Raw genomic sequence first — 20698 nt, forward strand, 5'->3', positions numbered from 1 at the left:
GTCAAAGTCTCTGCAACATCCCTCTTTCACAAGTTTCAACAGAGGCTTTACAATTTTCTTGCAGCATAAGATGGATGCACAGAGAGCACTGAAAAAATTTTCCATGGAAATGGGCACCACTCTTGAAGGTGGTGTATGGAAAATGAAAGGCACAGATATGCATTAACATGTTTCAGCTTCCCATTTACACACTGGCCATGCTTGCCTTCTAGTCACAGCCAGAGATGCTGTTCAGACAGTTCCTTTAGTTCCCTCCAATGCTTTTCCAGTTTGTCCTCCTGCTCTGAGAATATCCCTGTACCTGTACTTTTACAATTGCAGAAGAAACACACTCTGCCTGTCACCCAAGGCTGCCAGAAGAATTCTGGTGTAGGGACAGACTCTAGATCTTGGATTCAAAGGAGCTGTCACCTGCAATGAGATGACAAACGAAGCCATTATTTTAAAGTGATGTTTGAGCTGAAACGTTCGTATCAGTTTCTATGACAACTCATTGTAGGTCACAGATTTCTAACCCAAGAAACCTCTTAATTGGAGTAGTTGCAGGTCATTTGTACTAATCAAATTGTTGGCTACTTTGCAAATGCTTTTCTTACTGACCCCAAACTCCCAGAAGGGCCAGACCACAGAATAATTATTCTGCAGTATGCCTCTTAAAATACCTGATGTGATGGAAATAACTTATCAGTAACAATTAAGAGCATGAGAAGCATTAATTTAAACTTCATGAGCAAAAAACCCCTTTAATCTTATTTTCTCTTGCTTCTGCAAATCAGATCTAAACATGTACATTGTATCTACCTACAGAAGATTACTGCTTTATAGCCAGGGTTGCTATGCTCACATTTAGTTGGTTTTCACAGAATTCTGCAGAACAAGTAAATATAATTATAGCTAGGAAAAAGGACAACATCTATAAACATATCAGGAGTCCTAGGGAAGTGTTTGTATGCATAAAACGTTCTTTGCTTTTAAACAAGTATTTCCATTGATCCATTAAAATACATTGTTTCTCCCTACCAGCCTCTCCCCAAAGCATATATTCATGTATTTCAAAGCCAGTACAGCCTGTCAGGTCTTATCACCACTGCTGTACTTCCCAGAAAATGTTACCTGGTTATGCTTACAGTAAGACTGTGCCATTTTTGAGTTTCCAGTGGCTTACATAAAGAAGAAAACTCACAAAAATACATGTTCCCTGACTTTAGCTGAGCTGGTAACTTTGCCTTTGGCATTGCAGCTGCTGCCTTTGATGGGTTTTCTCCGGTTCCCTGTACAAGGGATATCTGAAAATTCCTCACCGTTTTACAGTGAGTCTTGAGCATAGAACCGAAACTCCTGTTTCAAGTAATGAATGGTGAGTATCAGCTTTCAACAGGGGAAAAATGCACCCTTCTTACTTCTGATGGTCTGAAAGAGAACTTGAACGCTCAAGTGCCAGAAAAAACCCCCAAAAAACCAGCAACCCATCTTATTAAATTCAACCATTTCTAGACCAGTTTGACATCTGGAGGCCTTGAGTCATGATTTTGAAGTGTCCGTCTGCTGCAGTCTTCAGCATTTAACAGACCCTCCCTGCAGAACACCCCAACACTTTCCTTATAAATGAAGCAGGAGCAGAGCAGGAGTTGTGAGGAGGGTGGCACTACATGGCAGAACATGGCACCAGGCATTCTTCAGCTCTGCTTCTCAGAGACACCCCAGATTTCTCCCTAAAAGCCTGTTTCCCTTACTGGCAGTGCTCTGCAGCTCCTGCCTGCAGGAATATACCAGAGATTTTGGCACCACCGCTGTGAAATCTTGAAGCGTTGTTTTATGGGGAGCCTTCCCCTCCCTGCGCTGAGGGAAGAACAGGAGGCAGAGTCAAACAAAGCTGTTTTTCACTGCCTCAGCCCTCCAAGTCACACATCTCCATGCCCACGCAGGCACGCACGCTCTCCAGCAAGAGCCTTCCTTACTCAAACAAGCACAGCCCCGGGCAAGGAAAGGAGAAAGGGCCCTCATAATTGTCATTTATCAATATTCATAAAGAACCTGCCTTAACCCCTCTTGTGCACGCTCAGGGGAAAAAAAAAAAAAAAAAAAAAAAGAAAAAGAAAAAGAAACCACACAAAACGAAACGCAACCAAAACAAAAATAAAATGAAATAATCATCTCCCTGCTCGTTACCGCAGGGGATTTCCTCTCAATGTCACCACTGCCCTGCGCAGTAATTGGCATTATCTGTTATCTCTGAAGCCATAATAAGGTTTGCCACGGGGTATTTTCTGTAATCATATTTTTATTTGTCAGCTCGCGAGCCGCAGACGGCGGAGCGGAGCCGGGCCAGGCCGCGGGCGCGCGGCGGGGCAGGGGCCGCGCGGCGCCAATGGCGGCTCGCGCCGGTGATGTCACGGGCAGCCAATGAGGCGGCGGGCAGCCCGCCCCGCCCGGCGCTGCAGCATTCCCCACAGAGCCAGCGAACGGGCTCTTCCCGAGGAAACCGAGGCCTTGGCACCCGGCCCCCGGCGTGCTCCCGCACGGATTCCCGCAGAAAATACAGCCGGGCACTCAACCAGCTGAGGAGAGCTACCCCGCACTGCGGGGGCAGCGCATTCAAAAGGGGCTATTGGTTCGAGGCACCCAGCGGAGGTACCCTAAAGGCCCTGAATTTAGGAGAGCAGACACCCAGAAGGAGGTGAACGGCAGCTTAGGCAAAACCCATGGGTTGTGTCCAGAGAAAACTTCCCAAGCTCGGGTGGCCTTCCATGGACGTGGGGGAGCTCGGGTCCGTGTGCCGTTCCCCGCTGCCGGCGCTGCAGCACGGCGCAGAGCCCTGGGAGCGCGGCGAAGGGCTGCGAGCACTAACGCTGCATCCATCGCCCAGACGAGTGCTCGCCAGCTCCGGCAGCGAAGTGGCACAGGTCCCACGGAACATCCCTGCGTGCTGCTACTCGTGCCCGTGGGTCCCTGGCGTGGCACGGTGCTATGTCCACACAAAAGTCCTCAGAGGACCCTACAGTGTCTTACCCATAAGCGTTCCCCCATGGCCATCCTGCACAAAACCCTGTAAGTGACTGCACCACAGAGTGAAGTGCATCAAATATTCCCCCACTGTTTCCAGTAAATAAAACAAGAACGGGATGCATGTACATTTTTAAAACACGCAGACTCAAGCTCCACACCTATTCTGCTTCCTTTTCTCAGCTTGTTTGAAAACACCTCTATCTCACACAGTAGAAGCAGAAGCTTCTTACTGATGGGAGGGGGACTGGGGAATCCTTTCTGAATCTTTGCTCCAGGAATGCTGATGTATCAAGGCATTCTGAGTAGTGAATGCTGAACGTGGTTACATGCTGCTGTTAAAGTAAGCCACAGGTATTTTGCAGTGTTTTGGGATGTACAGGAAGAAGATGGGACTATTATATGGGTCTGGGGACACTAGGCTATCAATCTATTCTGCCAGTAGGCTGGAGGCACCCACATTTAGTCATTAACCAAAGCAGAAGCCTTCATTTTTCAATGTGGTCATAACTGGATAACCTGGCTGATGAGATGATTTGTCATTTCACTGCCCCACGACAGGACAAGGTCAGGCTTCATTGCTTAGGAAAGCACATTAAGTTTTACACTCACATACGTATTTATGCATGCTCTGATTTTCTGATAACTGTCCAGAATACAGCACAGAACATAACACAGACCACAGGAGTCTCAGAGTGACCTGGAGGCAGAGCTTATGATTTACTGCTAACTTAGCCAGCACTAGATGCTCGTCAGGTGGGAGTTAGCAAGGAGATGGGATTTACTTTCAAACGAGACTACTGCCCACAATCCAATACATTTAACAGAGGAAAATGGATTCCTCAAGAGAGACATGCATCTGCCAAGAAAATTTCACATAGTGTTAAACCTGCAGAGATGTTTGTCTGTCTGTCTGACAGCCTCACCATGATCCTCTCTCAGTTTATTAAAGTCTCCCAGATCCAGAGGTATCCATAACAAGTCCAAAGGACTAGCATATGCATATATGCATGCTTTAGTAGAAGCTTCTATCCCAATGGAGATTCTGATTTCTCTGGAATATTCATTTCGAAGTGTAAATAATTTCTCTTCAGCTGTACTCGAACATTTTTGAGTGTTGTTGGATTGGATCCCTTAAGTGTTAAGCCAAGTAGGGAAGAAAAACATGCATGTATGCAATCCACCAGCGGTTACACTGCCCAGTGTATGTAAGAAATAACAGGTCTACAACCTGCCAAGGATCATGCAGGTTCTAAGGAGGTCATGATCACTCAGTGCAGTTGAATAGCAGGGAGGAAAAACTGTGGAATTCACAGAATAAAACTGGTCAGAGGTCACTGCCAACAGAGAAAACTTAGATCCGCTAGTTAGGGCATGCAACCTGCTCTTGGCTTCTCTGGGAATTTCTCTGACTATTGTAACTCTGCCTGTGTCAGGTAGGCATTGTCCTCAGGACCTTCTCACCCAGATCCACCACCTTTGAACTGCCTCTTCTGCTAAGACTTATACTCTTCTTCTACAGTATACTCTTAATATGTCCTCAAGAAAGGCTCTTCTTTCCCTTTCCATTTATTAGAAATATGCTGTTTTACAGATCACTATTTCCTGCTGAAATGACTCAGAGATGCAGGGGGAGGGGGCTAGAAGAGCAAATTAAATATTTAAACATCCATTTTTGCTGTGGCCATCTGGTTTGTGAGTTTTCAGCACAGAACTGGGGGTACAGAAAATCCCTGTATGGCTACTGAGAAGTAACCACACAGTGATTATGCAAATCCAGCTATTGCAGTATCTCTGAGTGGCCCTTGGTCTCCTGGAGTGGGGGAATCTATGTCTGGCTTCTTTGGAGAAGCAGCCACGCAGACATAATGTAAATGTTCTCCCCCAACCAATCCAAATTCAAGGATCTGCATTTATGAGAAATGAGCAGGCAGTTATGGGTCAGTAGCTGTACAAAAACTCTTGTGCTTCAGACTGATTGCAGCAACTTGAATTCAGTGTAATTTAAATTATCTCAACTTGAAGATGAAAGAGAAACTGATCCAATATAAAATGGCACCTGAAAGCACAGGTTAAACCACACTCCATGGTTAAATAATATGACGGAGTTAGTAAGAAAATTCTTCCCTACTGGAAAGGAAATTAAAGGCAACAGTGACTCAAATGCCCAGAGGGGACTCAGCAAAGGTTGCCAAAAGCCAGCAGGTTTCCATGAACTGAAGGGAACCATAAAATGACTATGTTGTATTTGTAGTTGTCCCAGGTTTCTTCAGGGATTCATTTTGATACAGTGTATGTAGCTCTTATTTATTAGTAAGTGCCGCAAAAATTGTGGAAATGAAACTTTTTCCTTGGTGGTTTTGGTTTCCCTGTTTAAAGCATTCCTTGTGAATTAATTCTTCTCCAGTGAGAAATGATGGACAATCTTTTCCACGAGAAATCTGTCTATGACTGGTACACTGTCTCACACATGGACAAGAATTAAAAAATACATCAGCACTTTACCCAATGTTTTTAGAGCTTTACAACATCACTTACTTAAAACTTAAAGTAATGAGGTAAGATCCTTTTATTATGTAGGAGGGAACTCCCATTGGAAATGGCTGTACTCACCATATTGAATGACTATGGCAGAAGTCTAAAGCAGAGATGATTTGTCGGAAGAACTTCCTGGCTTCTTTTGGTGTCAATCTTCCCTTTTTTACAAGATAGTCGAAGAGCTCCCCACCTGACACATGTTCTAGCACCAAATACCTAGAAAAACACAAAGCCAGGATTTTGTAAATACGTGATCACACCAACTCCCTCACACTCACACAGTTATATACAAACACTTCTGTTTATATGTAGTCAAGGGGAACACTTCCAGAAATAAAAGTGGAAGAGAATTGGAATTTTAAAATCAGGAGTGATTAATATCTTTAATAGGGGTTCTGCAAACTTCAGACCTGCCATTGTTGGCTTCAGTATCCAATGGCATAGCAAGAGATAATCAGGAAGCTAAAAAATTACTCCAAAGACCTGGAGGGGAAACAGGGAATAATCAGGTATAAACTTCCACAGGAGGTCTTAAAGCTACAGTGGAGTAAGATTCTATACCAAGAAGCCTCAGGTCCTTTAACCAAGCTGACAATTCTTTTATAAAACAGCTGTGGCGAAGTTGCAGTCAGACAGAACCAGACAGATGTCAACAAACCAGAATGAATTAGAGAAAAGGTGAACAATGTGCATTATTAAAAACAAACAAGCAAACAAACCCCTACATGTGTGTGCAGCCTATATAAAAGCTTAGCTTTTGCTGCTGAACAGCAGTGATTTGCTGGAGCAGCTACCTGGCCTTGCAACTCACAGGTGAAAAATGTGGCACTGAGTGAACCCATGTGGCACAAAGGGGGCCTAGGAGCAGGAGAGGAAACTCCTGACCTCATATAGCACTCCTGGCAGTCACACAGTGAAGAGTGAAACCTGGAAGGAAAGGACTTGCCATGGATGGACCATTTTCTTATTTTAAGTAGAGCTAATGAAAGGCAGCCAAGCAAAAGAAAACCGTATAAATCTCTGGAAATGTTGCCTAACAGTGGGAGTGACAGTTTTCCCAGGGAAGTGGCAGGACCACCATCAACTGAATCCTTTAAAAACAAACAAGTTTGAGTGTCCTTCTCAGTCCCTGGCTCCCAACAGCACAGCAGACCATTCTGAACTGAATGTGCAGCATGATTCCTCAACCCTTTGCTTTACAGCAGAATAGTCTTACTACCAGAATTAATCCAACTCCTCAAATTTGAGTGGACAATAAAGAGTAATTAATCTAGGATGCTGTCTTTTCTGTACCTCAAGCAGCATAACCTCCAACGAAATTTCTGAATTTAAAATGAAAAGTGGGGAAGATTAATATAAATTTGGGGTCTTAATTAGTCCTGTTTTCAAAATTTCCAAAAAGGACAGTAGAAGGACAAAAAGCAGTTGTGAGGAAAGTAAAGCTTGCTCAATGATAATGGCATTAGCCATGAAGTTGCAAAAGTGGGACCTGAGCTCCTGGTCCATCTTCATCTGCTATATGTGTCAGTTCACACCTACCAGAAGGAGAAAGCATTTCCCTGCCTTACAGAAAGACAGACATTGGTATTGTCTTGCCAGCTAAATAAGTACTAAAAGGATACAAAAAGGGGAAAAAACCAGAAAATTATAAACTTGGGGGAATTAAAATTGTACTTTTGCATTTTTTGATCAAAGCCAAATGATCTTGTACTTCTGCATTTTTTTTTTATCAAAACGGTTACAAGAAACATAGTAATATTGACTTTTTTAAAATTAAAATTTGTTAAAAATGGGAAAGATCTTAACTTAAAAATCCCATTTGGAATATGTGGGGCATCTTCTTTCCAAACAGATGAGTAGTTGCCCAACTGTCTGCTGGGTACACCCTGGTAATTTGAAGATTACTGTTTATAGACATGACATTTTTTGAACAAGTCATTTAAACACAGAAGAAAGCTGATATGCAGCAGCTACGGGCATCGGGGTGTCCACATTGTCAAGCCTTGACTAACAGTCTGGTAAGAAGGTTTGCTGTAGAATTCATTCTCCCTCTCATATTAGAGACAGACCTGGCTAACTATCCAATATGGCAGACCCAATTCTGGCACAGAATCAATCCTAGAATTCTTCTTGATAGTTTGCTGTCTCGCTGTGCCCCACAGAAGCTGGATACAGCAGTGCATCTTTCTTCCAAAATTCAAATCGCTAGCTGCTTTCTTTTTCTGGGAGGTGTCTTACAAAGATGATTGCAGTCACAGACATACAGAACACCCTCCTCACTGGCTTCAAACAAACAGTTTTTGAAAAATACAGACCCAGCATTTCTGTCACCCACAGCAGGAACTGTGAAGCAATTTATTTTCATCAACTTCATCTTATTAAAAACACTCAACAAAAATGCACTGACACGTTGTATGAAAAATAAAACAAACTGAAAGACAGGGAACATTTACAAGGTTATTCATTTTTTGCTTGCCACCTAGAAGCACTAGATATAATAATGGAAATGAACAGGGGAGAGCATTTGAAAAAGATTTGTGCCTATGACAAGTCAAGGGACACAGAGAAGCATAAGAGACGATGTATTCTGATCTGACAAAGCCCCCAACGTGACATGAGTGAGAAGGATGACAAACACATTCCTCAGTGGTTGAGTGCAAGAAAGAAATGCTGCAGGGATCATTCCACAAGCACTACGTGGCTAAGCTGCAGCTAGGATTTGTGAGCTCAGGTTGTTATCTGCCAGCCCTATTCCCTCTAGTGCCTTGTGGGTTTTTTTAGGAGAGCCCCAAAGTAGATTTTCTGTTGAACAAGGGCATAATTCAGCACCTGCCTCCCTCTCTGTGCAAGCCAACATTCTGCTGGCATATTATATGGCACAGTAGTAGTACACTTGTTCTTTCCAAACAGGCTGACAAAGAAGGGTTTAAACATCTCCAAGTGTTGCACTGGTTCTAAGCACCACTGGACAGCTACACCACAAACCCCACTAAGTGCTGCATATCTGTATCTACCCATCTGTGTGTATGTGAGTGTGCCTAAGTGACTCCACAGAAAAGAAAATAAACACTCTGAAAAGCCAAACAGAAAAAATAAAGGAAAGAAAGAACATTATTCCCTGGGCTGGAAAATAAGGCATAGAGACTACATCTTTCTTGAATTCATGGCACAGAAAAGAACCCAAATCTTCTGTGTTCACATCAGTATCTAAAATCCTTTACTTTGGCAAAGTGCTATAGGATTGGAAGTATGCTAACGCCAGCTCTTGGAGGATCTAGGAGAAGGTAAATAATAATTAGTCTGTAGGGGAGAAAAACACTAAGAAGCATTTTCATGAGTCTCCCTTTTTTTATCTTTCCCAGATATGACAGGTTTTCACTTCACTATAGTACTACTTTTCCAGTTTATTCTAAGCAAGCAAGTAAGTTCGGAAAATCCCAGAATAGTAACCAGAACTTCTCTCCTATTACATTCAGAGATGAAAAGCAACTTATTGGTGAATGAAGTTTTGAGTTTTGGGGGGGGGGGGTGTGGGGTGTGTTTATCCTGTCTATGTAAGATTGACAGCATCAGTCTTTCTTCCCATTGTAAAAATGTAAGAAAACCTTTTCTGTAACAGCCATTGCAAGGAGGTTCAGGGAAAGGAAATACCCAGTCTCTGGCTGGCAGCATGCACACTACATGCTGTGATGATCCTGACAGGACCCATTTTAGGACAAAAGACTCTCAGAGCACCTAGCTTGCACATGTTGGATGCTCTGGACACACACCAACTCTTCCTTGCATTTCACATGAGAGAAACAAGTTTTAACAAGCATTAACCTCCTGTTCTTTACTGATAGGGAACTGTGAAGCCAAGTGACTTGTCCAGGGTTACAGTCACCCACTGTCAGAGCTGGCATTAGCACCTGTGGTCTCTTGTGCCTTCTACTCAATGCTATTCCCACCACCAATTTCCCCTTTGCCTGCTAGGACACTGGAAAAGCCAGGAAACAGCGGGGTTCTGCAACTCAATATGAAGCCAAGTGTATGTTATAAATAAAGTCTCAATTACTTTTTCCTCACCGGATATGTTCTCTAGCAGGTTGCAAATATCCTCACAGGCCACAGCTCACTTTCATACACACCAAGGTCCATATTTTGCATTATCTTCTCTTGTCCCTGCTACAAGCCAAGATATGAAACTGAAAATATCTAGTTGAGTTTCAGTGCTTGAAGGAGACAAGACTTTGCTCTTTAAAAGCAAAGAAGCTGAATACTAAATACAAGAATAATTGTGTTGATTGGAGAGGAACAGAGAGATTGAATCCAGCAGCATTCTATCTATTCCCTTTGCCATTTTTCCATCTGCATCCCATCATCACCACCTTCTCAATAAAAGATTCTGAGTTCCTAACCTCAAATGACCCACTACATATCATCAGAGATACAAGCTTAGAATAATCCTAGGCTTTTTTCTTTCTTTCTTTCTTTCTTTCTGGTTCATTTTATTTATTCTTTCAGGAACCAAAATAGTACATATCATCAGTTTTCTTCAACTCCTTTCTGAAGGCTGGTTTTTGCTGTGATGCTTGATGGCAGCTTGGACTTCCCATTACCAACAGTTGCTTTGTGTGTGGGGTTGTAAACTGGTTTTGGCCCATTCTTGTCCAGTTCCAGCACAGCAAGGACTTCTCCATCATTAGATAGATTACTGTTGCACTACACTCCTCCTATCACTTTAAACAAGAAAAACAAGAAAAAAAGGACACTTTTCATGACTATTCTCCTTTCCATCTGGTGGACAATGCCACAGCTTCTTAAAAGGTGCCTTTGCCCATGCCCTAGGAAGTTTTGGGGAGTAACTCCGAGAGCCCTCACTGAGGCAAGGCAGCTACATGCTACCTCCAAATCAGAATTGTAACTAAAGAAACAGGCTGGCTCTGAGAATGCCAGGAAAAATGCTGTTAAAGAAAGACTAACTGGCACAGAGAACACCAGGACCCTGCACTACCAGACACTTCTGGCAAAATAACAACAAAAAAACCCAAAATGCAAACAAACACACCAGTTATGATCTGTAAAGAATGAAAAGCTGTCTTTTGGCCAGTAGCAAAAAATGGTGTGAAATGCTAAAATTCTTGCCAGATGGGTTGGCTTGCAGCAGCCCATTAGTGGGTATGTAGCTCTTGTTCTCTCAGGACAATTTACAAGACACAAACAGCTACACCAATTATACATTTATTATTATAAAAGTGTTAAATGGAGAGATGTCTAGATGAAAGATCATACTGAAACACAAAGTATTTCAGGTAAGTATTATAAATGCAAAAAGTTAGGATTACCAAGAAACACTCTAATGCTCTAGAAATGGAAGTCAATTCACACATCTTGTTTTAGTCAGGCAATAGAATGTTTGTCCATCAGTGCTTCCAATTAGCTGTCTGCTAGGGAAGCAGATAATAATTTATTTTTATTAAATGATATGACATTTACATATATGAAGCATAACTTTGCTTAACCTAAACAAGCAGGCTTTCAAGTTGACCTTCTATGTAAGCCTGAATGTATCACTGGCTACCATCACACATCACTGGGTAATGTCCTAGAGCTTTTACTATGCGAGAATTTGACTAGATATCCATGTGGCACTTGTTGGTTTTTAATATGCATAGCTTCAGCCATGCACTCCAGCAAGATGCAAAACCCAGATGCAGTTTTATAGAAAGAGATACACACAAAGACATAAAACATCAGGTGGGAATCTCCATCGTAAAGACAGATAAGGTTTTAGTTCTCTTCTGTCCTGATGTTTACTGTGCCAACAGCTGTAAAACTCAAGTTTTACCACAGAATGAAACACAAACTGAAATGGCTGCACAACAAATGCTAGGGCTGGCACTGCCACAACCTTGATGAACTATGGGCCATCTCACACTAATCCTGGCAGATGATTCACAAGAAACTGGCTACTCCTTTTGACCAATTAATTTGAGAGCTAGAAATCTCACTGCATTTCAAAGGGATCTGTCTTAGGGAAAAACAGACTGAAAAAGAAAAGCTTCTAGAAGAAAAATGACCTGGTGATTCTCCTTCCAGGCTACCACCCTACTTGCAAAATGTCCTTCCATGCATAAATATGGTTAAACATATACGTGACAGGGAAGAAGTTAAAATTTACTTGACATGCTCTGTAGTTCTTTGACAGCTTTTTCTCTGCACTGTTTTCTATTGATTAAATAATCTCTATCAGATATGAAGCCCCTTGTTATTGGCACAGCCTATAAATTATTCAGAAGTTAAATAAATTCTTATGGCGGGCATGAATTTTTAAACCCTTATTTGGCACTGGGCCAGGATTTCTGTATTTCCTCCTTCCCCCCGCCTGCAAGAAAATGTGCATGTGTTAGATTTCTGTTTTCTAAAAGACAATTTTAACTCGAGTTTGCATGTTTGAATTGATATTGTATTTGATTGCTGGTTACATTTGGGCATAAACAGGTAGGGGCTTTTGCGGAAAAGAAGTAATAAGAGATTATGTGCTCTGTACCTTTGATTTATTTGGGATGAAAGGTGTTTTGAGCAGTGCCCTCATGGGGTGTACTCATGGATGCCAAGGCACTGCAGCAGCCATCCTATATGGGCACATGATATGGAATGGATTTAGCCAGAGGGATCCTCAGCACAGGATGGGCAGAGCTGAGACAACACCCATCAGGTCACTGCTGCAATTCTGTTAGTGACTGTCTACTTCAGGGCTTTCTTCTTCAGAGCTAAGTGGCCTTTGCTGTAACAACCAGGGCCCAGACACATACAACACTGCCGACCAAAGTCTAAAAGAGAAGTCAGGCATGAGAATGTACTGTGGCTCTGAAGCAACATCTCACAGAATTGCTCATGTCACAGAATTGCTCCACTATATGGGCCTGCTTTTCCCCAAGCTCAGCATCATGGCCTGGATGGTACCCAGGCACACATGTCAGGAAGTGAGCAGAGGATACAGCCAGGCTTTTGCGTAGAGCTTATTAAGACTTTGTTGCACAGGGTGTATTAATTCCTACCACCAGCTCTGCAGGCCCTGCTTTGTGCCAGACTGGCATCCCTCTTGTGAGTGGTGGCACCTGTACCTCTTCCCTGGCTTCTGGCCAGCTCCTTGTCTCCAGGCCCACCCTGAACTCCAAACCTCAATAGCACTGGCTCCACTCCCACCACTGACTGGCTTTCTTCTGGCTACACATGCTTGTAATTCCAGACAGTCCTAAAACAAATCAACAGCAGAAGAAAAGGGGGTCAAAGTAGCTGGTTACAAATATTTTCCTTAGTTCTAATCAAGGCTCAGGTAGAATGCTATTCTGCCTTCCAATCCTGTTTTATTTTCTTTCCCCATATTCACAGCACCTGACATCCCAGAGCCTCACTCCCAAGGTGCACACTTACCACAGAATTAATTTTCAGTGCTGAGCCTTTGGAACCACTCTGACTCTCTGAACTTTTCCTCTGCCTTAAGACAGGTTTCCCTGCAGATAGATTGAATCACAAAGTCTTGGCCTACCACTAACAAGAACCCACAGAACCTTTTTCTCCTCTTTTCTGCATCCTCTGGCATCCCACAATTAGTTTTCAACAAAAATAAACAGAATTACAGGAAGACCCTGCAGGAGAGAACAGGCAGCACAAAGGCCTCTGCAGACACCACCAGAGCTGGACGTCCTTGACTCCTGCTGCCACTTGATTCTGTATGAGCCAGAAACGTGAGTTGTGCACAGCCAGGAGGACATTTTAATTTTCTTATCTGGCCCATTGCTTTGCACCTTCACCTCTGAAATCAGGAGGTGGTGTGTTGTGTACATTGCAATGAGATTTGGGCACTTGTCCAGTGATAGCATTGTACTGATGAATGATGAGAAAGGCACTTATATTTGAAAAAGGTGCTGAGGAATGCATGGCACACTTCAGAGAACAATTGTCTGGTGTCCACTCCTCCTCTCAAAACAGGTTCTTGCTTAAAATGCTGATCAAACTGGATGACACAGAGATGTAAAATAAATGCTGCTACAAAATTTGAAATCTTAAGTGTGAAGATTTGAAAATCATTGAACATAAATCTACATATATATACACAAATATCTGTATGCATCTCGAAATGGAAATTTACAGATATATATATATATATATATATATACACAGACATCAATAGAAGGGGAATCAAGAAATAGCAGTATTACAGTCTGAAAGAAAAGGCAATGGAGTGGTCCTAGTATGTATTATTTTTTCTATTTTATTTCCACTCCCCACCAAGCCCCTGACAGCTAAACTAAATAGTTAATCAAATGAGATCAAAACAGGTAATGCCACCCCTGTTGGGAGTTCTGCAACAGAACTGTATCAGTTGGCTTTATCCCCTCTGGAGAGGGAAGTTTCATCTTCTGTGGACTGACTGATGGCCCTTAGCCTGCCATGCTAACAGCTCCTCCAACAGGGGGCAATTGCTTTTCTGTGATTTAAGCAAAGCTGAATGTACTGCATGAAACACAGTAAATAAAACTCTGTGTAGGGTCAGCTCAAGAAAGACATTTTCTATACACGGCACAGAGAAAAGAGGATCATCCCCCAGGTTCACACAGCTCATCTGCAAGGCAGAAATCACCAAAGGAGTCTGTCCCTCCAGTGTGTGTTACAGAACACACCAAAATGTTATTGTCTGTTACTGCTTTGCTCCTTCTCTTAATACGTGCCCTATCCTGGAAGTGTTCAAAGTTGGCTTGGGTGAGGCTCTGAGCAACCTGGTCTAATCAAAGGGTTCTCTGCCCATGGCAGGAGAGGGGTGGAACTGGATCAAGTTTAAGGTCCCTTCCAATCCAACCCATTCTGTGATGATTCTATCTATGATTTGTATTTCTCTAAAATTCCTGACTGTCTGCACTTCCTTAGTCAAACTGACTGGTGCACACACAAGTTTTGGTAGCCCATTGATCATTCCCCATACCAGGCCACTTTGATCTTTAAGAAAGGGGATGAACCCCCATCCTGGCTGTTTTATCTATTGACATTATGTGATGGGAGAGAGGGAGGCATTGATTGTCTATAGCTATTTCTAAATTATCTATTACTGTGGACTCCTAATCTTGCTTGAAGGCCATCAGTGTGATCATACAACAAATATGAAATAGTTAAACAAACTGTCAGTAGTATTGCTCGTTTAGCCAACACAATTATGTATGTCTGAGGCTGTATGTCACTTACAGAGAGCCACAGTGCTGCTGTGTTTTTCTCCCCACACTTAGATGTGTAGTTCACAGTCTTTTTAAATAAGACAACTCAAAATGATGGATAAAGAGATGGAATAATAGATTTCATAGCTATCTCCACCTCTCCAACTAGCTTGGCAAAAAGAACCCTACAAAACAGTCTTTTCCTATAAACAGGAAAAGACTGCTTGGCTAACACACATATGCTAACAGATTTTTATTATTATTTTTAAAAACTCATTCTCAGTGTTAAAAAAACTGTGGAAAAAAGGATTTGATTCATGGTTGCATTAGGAATCTACTCAACCAAAGCCCCTTGTCACAAATTAAATCATAAACTAAAAGTCAGACATGATTTGTGAAATTAACAGTTATCGAGGAAATGTTCCCCAGTGCTGCATTGTGATTAGTCTCTGGCTTCTGAAATATCACCCATAATTCATGAGCTTCTCTGAAACCATGCCACTACCGCTAGTGCTGGGATGCCATCCATGATGGAAAGGTGCTGCCACAACCAGAGAGCAATCCCTTTCCCGATGCTGGTGAGAACCAGAGGTCACTGTGTCGTATTATTTGGGAAGGTACATGCATACACACTTCTCAGTCCCCATGCACTTCTTTAACACATCACCCCTCCACAGGCACTCTCTTCCACCTCTCAGATTTATCACAGGCCACTGCTATTTCTAATTTTGAACACGGAGGCTTGGCAGAAGCTCTGCATTGTGCCCTTTCTTTAAAGTAGCGACTAATAAAAAATGAAACTTAATTAAGTCATTGGTTCTTTCAGAGTCAGTGTCTTTCAGTGGAGGGATTCAGTGCCTTTGCAGGGGGATGCAGACAGCTTAATCTTACATGCAGTGGAGCTCCAGCACACAGATTTAGTGATTGTTGAAGACTAAATGGTCATTGGCAAAGCACGTTTTGGAGCCCAATGTTTTTCAGAAGCCAGGATATCCCGAGAGCTTAAAGATATGCGATGCTTTCCTTTTCAAGATGATTTTCATCCTTAAGATGTTTTCCTGCCCATAAATGCAGTATTTTTAGAAAAAATAATAGTGTAACCCCATTCCAACTGCTCTTAGCACCAGATATTTTTCACAGGGAGCAAAATAGCCCCCAAGTCTTATGGGGGTAAAGAAGGAAAGCTCAGATTCTGGCTTCACAGGCATTGAGGGCAAGAAGAAAGCTTCAGCACCTCTACAGCCCATCCCCTTGTGGACTTTCTTCTGCATGTATTCTTACACTGTCACCACTGTCACCATCAGCTGTTTACTCTGTTCATGCAAGAGTGTACTTGTGTGTATACCTAGGGTTACACAACACAGAAACCAACATCACGAAGAAGAACATTCCCTGTCTTTTAATCAAAATCCCCTTTAACCTGAATACAGAGAAAATGTCCTCTGCATCCATTTTCAGGATTAAAGGAGAACATACTCCCTGTAAAGCCTGCTTTCCCTTTGCTGCCTGTCTGCACACAGAGCAGGCTGTGTTAGATCTGGGCCTCTGTCCTCATCTGCAGCAAACGGGGCTTCATGGAGCCACGACCATTTATGCCACTGAGGACAGAGCATTCAGCATGAAGGTCTGAAAACATCTGAGCCAGCCTCCACCCAGTGCCTGCATGAGCTCTTTCTGGCAACTGCATTCCACCACGGATGGCAGGCTCTGCCCCAAAGGAGGCGGGAGAATCCAAAGGAAATTACTGCCTGCTCTACTACACTAACCCTTAGGCAGAGAGGCCTCGCTTCTCAGAACAGGAATTCATTGCTCCAGTAACAAGACTGGATGAATAGTCCATGAGGGACTGTTACCTCCATTCAACACACTTTCTTTGGATAAACAGTCATTCCCTTCTTGTGTTGAGACACTAAAAAGAGGTCACCAGTGGATGGTGGCTTTTAAAAACTGTTTAATATTTTTTAACCACTCTCTTCTACGTGTAATAACCTGTTAAAAAGCTGGAAATAACAGAGTTCCCTACTGGGTCACCCTTTTCTATTTGGAGAACATTGATTTTTTTCCTGTTGTGCCAAGATTAATGTGTCCTGTTTGACAACAGATACAACATATTTAGTGCCCCAAATCAAGCTAAAGTGATTGTCTGAAGACAACATCCCTCTCTGGGTAACTGGTAATGATCTGGAGAAAAAAAAAAGTCTTTAAAAAAAAAAAAAAGTTTTGTTACATAACTGTCACTGCAGAACCATCAGGGGATTACAGTGGCCCTTAAAACCAAAATCTGTTGCTGATGGGACAAATTTGAAGCACTTTTAGTGATGGTTGAAGGTTTCAACTGGCAAAAACTGTTAGACAAAGGAGGTTATCCAAATTATCCACTCTAAGTCTGTTACAGCTTTGATTCAAAATGGTTCCAGATCTTACAGGTACAAACCTTTCTTCTCTCTTGTTATTTTAGAGAAAATATTGTTTTGTCCTCTTTCTTCTATTTAAGTAGGAAAAGAAACAGCATGGAAGTTTCTTATAAGTAAAGGATCACTCCAAGAAAGACATTGAAGTGCTGGAGAATGCCCAGTGAAGGACAATGAAGAGTCTAGGGCACAAGTCCTGTGAGGAGTGGCTGAAGGAGCTGGTATGTTTGGCCTCAAGAAAAGCAGGCTCAGGGGGATCTTACCACTCTCCACAGCTTGCTGAAAGATGGCTGTATCCAGGTGGGGGTCAGTCTTCTGTCCCAGTTAAAAAGTGACAGGATGAGAGGAAATGGCCACCAGGGAAGGTCTGGATTGGATATTAGGAGCAAATTCTTTACTGAAAGGGGTGGTCAGGCATTGAAACAGGCTGTCCAGGGAAGTGGTGGAATCATCATTCCTGGAAGAGTTCCAAAAACGTGGATGTGTCCCTTGGGGGCATGACTTAATGGTGAATATGGCAGCAGTAGGTTAATGGTTGGACAATGATAAATTTTCCAACCTTTATGATTCTATTAAAGTACAGAGAAGAATGTGAGAAAAACTAGGGAAATAATGAGTGTTCATTCCTCATCCAAATACCAAATATCACCAGCAGTGGGTGAAAACACACCTGTTCCATTCTTTCAGAAACATTACCAAGTTCCAAAACCCTAATCTCTCTCCCTCCCACCCTCCCTTTCTTCCTCCTTCCCTTCCCCTTCCTCTGGCAAAAGCCAGTAATACCTACAAATATTTTTTATTTTCGTAAACATCGTGCAGCTTTAAAACGTGGGGATGTTCTATCAACTTCAGGATGGCTATTTCCCGCTCCACCTGGAAGAAACAAAAAGAAAAAGAGAAGATTAGAAGCTTGGTCTTAGAAAACTTTATGTATTATCACACATTTTCTTCCCATTTATCCATTTTCCACTCCTCTTCATATGCAGAGGATACATAAAATTGTAACAATGTATCTTATTTAGCATGACATAATTTAAGAAAAATTCAATTTATTCAGCCTCAGCACTCTCTGCCCTGCAGAACTGAAAACCAGCAGAATTTCAAGGTTGAAAGAAAAGTCCCAAATCTACCAAAGAAAATTAGCTGTGGGAGTTTCATGAGTATTCAAGGCCTCACAATCCAAAGCCAATGACATATTCTCAAAGTACAGAAACTCTTTAACATGTCATGTAGGGCTCTCCTGACCTCCCACAGCCACAGGTGTGTGGCTGCTCTACGAACTGCATATTCGATTAGTGTTAGAAAATCCCCATTCTGAAGAACTTGCCATGTGGGGGAGAAGATATAAAGCAGTGTGATTTTACAGCTCCAGAACTGAGGCACATAAAGGGAAAGAAATATAAGAAGTGACATAGGAAGTACAAGGCACAACAAGAAATTAAACCAGATCACTGGAGATGCAGTTTTCAGAGCCTTAAGCACAAGACTGTGCTTTTCCTCAATTCCCAGTCTGCCCAAGTGTGGCTACTTCCAAGAGCATGTTTTCAATGCTGAGTTAACAAGTTGTGACTAAGTCCCTGTAATTAGCACAAGCCCTGTTCTCACCCAAAATTCCTATCATGACCACTAAGGGTGTTCATTAGAGATGGACTCAGTGCAATTCCTCAGCTGTTAGCAAAATTGCTTTGCTGCTTGAAACTACTCTGTAACTGCTGTGATATGACCTAGGCTAAGTCGAAGGGAGTTAATGTAGCACTGTGGAGACTTTGGATATGTGAAATAAACTCTGCAACAAGATGCAGTCTAAGAGTTGCACAGTTGGGCGTGCCAAATTTCAAGGAATCCACAAAGGCAGGAAGAAGACCTAAAGAAGCAAACAAGGACAACCAGGTAGGATTTTTTCCAGTCCTTTAAATAACCAATTGTCCCAGAGCTGCTATACTGACAAAGAAACCATGAACAAACTACAAAACCATCCCTTAATGTCTCCCTTGCAGGGATCAGATGAGTAATTAGGAACTTGCCCCAGTATACCTTTAGTTCTTGATGTCCTTTAATTTCCTGAGAGAACGTACTCTGCTAAGCCTGAACACGGACAACTTTACCTGAATGCAAGTAAGATACTCTGCAGGAAATTAGAAATCGGTAGTTTGCAGCACTGTGCAGAGGAGGATTTCCCAGCATGTTGGTTATCACCCCAGATCTCTCTTCCTCTACAGCACCACATAAAAACAGCAAAAGCAACTTTTGCACTACATCATCCTTAGCCTTCCTCACATACCAGGATGGAAGAAAGTATATTTGTACATATGCCAATCTCAGTCTTTCAAAGACACTTATTCCTCTCTGCAGAGTCAAAAGTCATCTGAGAGATTCCACTTCCACACTTGGGAACTCTGAAAATAGCTCCTTCAGAGAAGCGGGGAATGCATTTAAACGTGTATGTACGCAGTTCAGCACTGCCAGCACTGCTAGGAATTCAGTGATACAAGTGCTTGATGGTGACAACTCTGTGGGTGTTAACTTACTCATGACCAGTACTCTGATGAAAGCTACTTATACAAACAGGAAACAAAAGCTGGGTAGATTTCAACTGTTCAGCTATTTCACCACAGATCCAGGGGGTAGCTAGTTTATTCCATTTTTGCCTCCTCTTCAAGACCTGTTACTCTTCTTTCTTACAAGATATGCACTGATACTTGCAGAGAGCTTGTTAAGCCCTATAATTGATAAAAGTTGGATTTGCTTCAAAAATTAGGAAAAACAAAACAGAAGAAGCACCCACTCTCACAACATTCTCCCAACAGTACTGAGATTCACCATAAGCAACATGTACTACAGCTGCTCAGAAACTGCAACTCCCATGAAGGTCCTTTTGGATGGGGAAGAACAGGTATTTCATGGGGAATGTGACCAGTGTATTAGCTACAGCAAGGATAATCCAACCCCAGTCTTCCTCCTGCCTATGAAAACTAAAACTCCCTGCAGTTGGGCTGTATAACTGCATTGGTGATTCCTTCAGAGAAACCTCCTGGCTGGTTCAGTGGCAGTGTAAGTTCACATCAAGTGAGTGATGGATGGCAGCATCCAGTCAGGGTTCTGCTTGGTTACTGTCCTAAAGCATGAGAAGTGGCAGTGACTACCACTTGGAGGAGGGAATTCAGCTACAGCACTGAGAGGCCTATGTTTGGTAACAGAAAATCACAATAGAAAGACAGTATCTACTTATCACCTACAGATTTATTTTAGGAACCAACTGAAAAGACTTAAGTCGCTTTTCTTCCATCACAAGTGTAAGAATGTAGAAGGTTCTATGCATATTTTTAAATTCCTGGGAACTAAATCCTAAGAGGCAATACAGTTTTGGAAGTCTCAATTTCAAGCCAGGTATGTAGAGAGCATCTGTCTTGATGTGCCTGGCAGCATTTGACTGCAGTGTGTTCAGTTCAGTGGTGTGTTGTCTGCGCCAGTCAGCTTTCCACAGTCTGCTACCTCTTCTATCTGTAAACCAAGGACAAAACTGATCTACTCATCTCAAGTAAGGCTTTCAAGTAA

The 20698-nt window shown here is 42.4% G+C and overlaps 1 protein-coding gene across 2 annotated transcripts in view; it reads right to left on the reverse strand.

The window, feature by feature from the left end:
* Positions 1-20698, reverse strand: part of BRSK2 (BR serine/threonine kinase 2) — a 301162-nt gene that overhangs the window by 84030 nt on the left and 196434 nt on the right. For both annotated transcript variants that reach the window (XM_058863406.1, XM_058863412.1), the window contains exons 3-4: positions 17931-18016; positions 5617-5757 (exon numbers count right to left, since the gene is read on the reverse strand). In XM_058863406.1, coding sequence (XP_058719389.1) covers positions 5617-5757; positions 17931-18016 — 227 coding nt within the window. The remainder of the gene's footprint in view (positions 1-5616; positions 5758-17930; positions 18017-20698) is intronic.

The sequence above is a fragment of the Poecile atricapillus genome, chromosome 1 (genome assembly GCF_030490865.1).
Source record: "Poecile atricapillus isolate bPoeAtr1 chromosome 1, bPoeAtr1.hap1, whole genome shotgun sequence".
In the NCBI taxonomy this organism is placed as follows: domain Eukaryota; kingdom Metazoa; phylum Chordata; class Aves; order Passeriformes; family Paridae; genus Poecile; species Poecile atricapillus.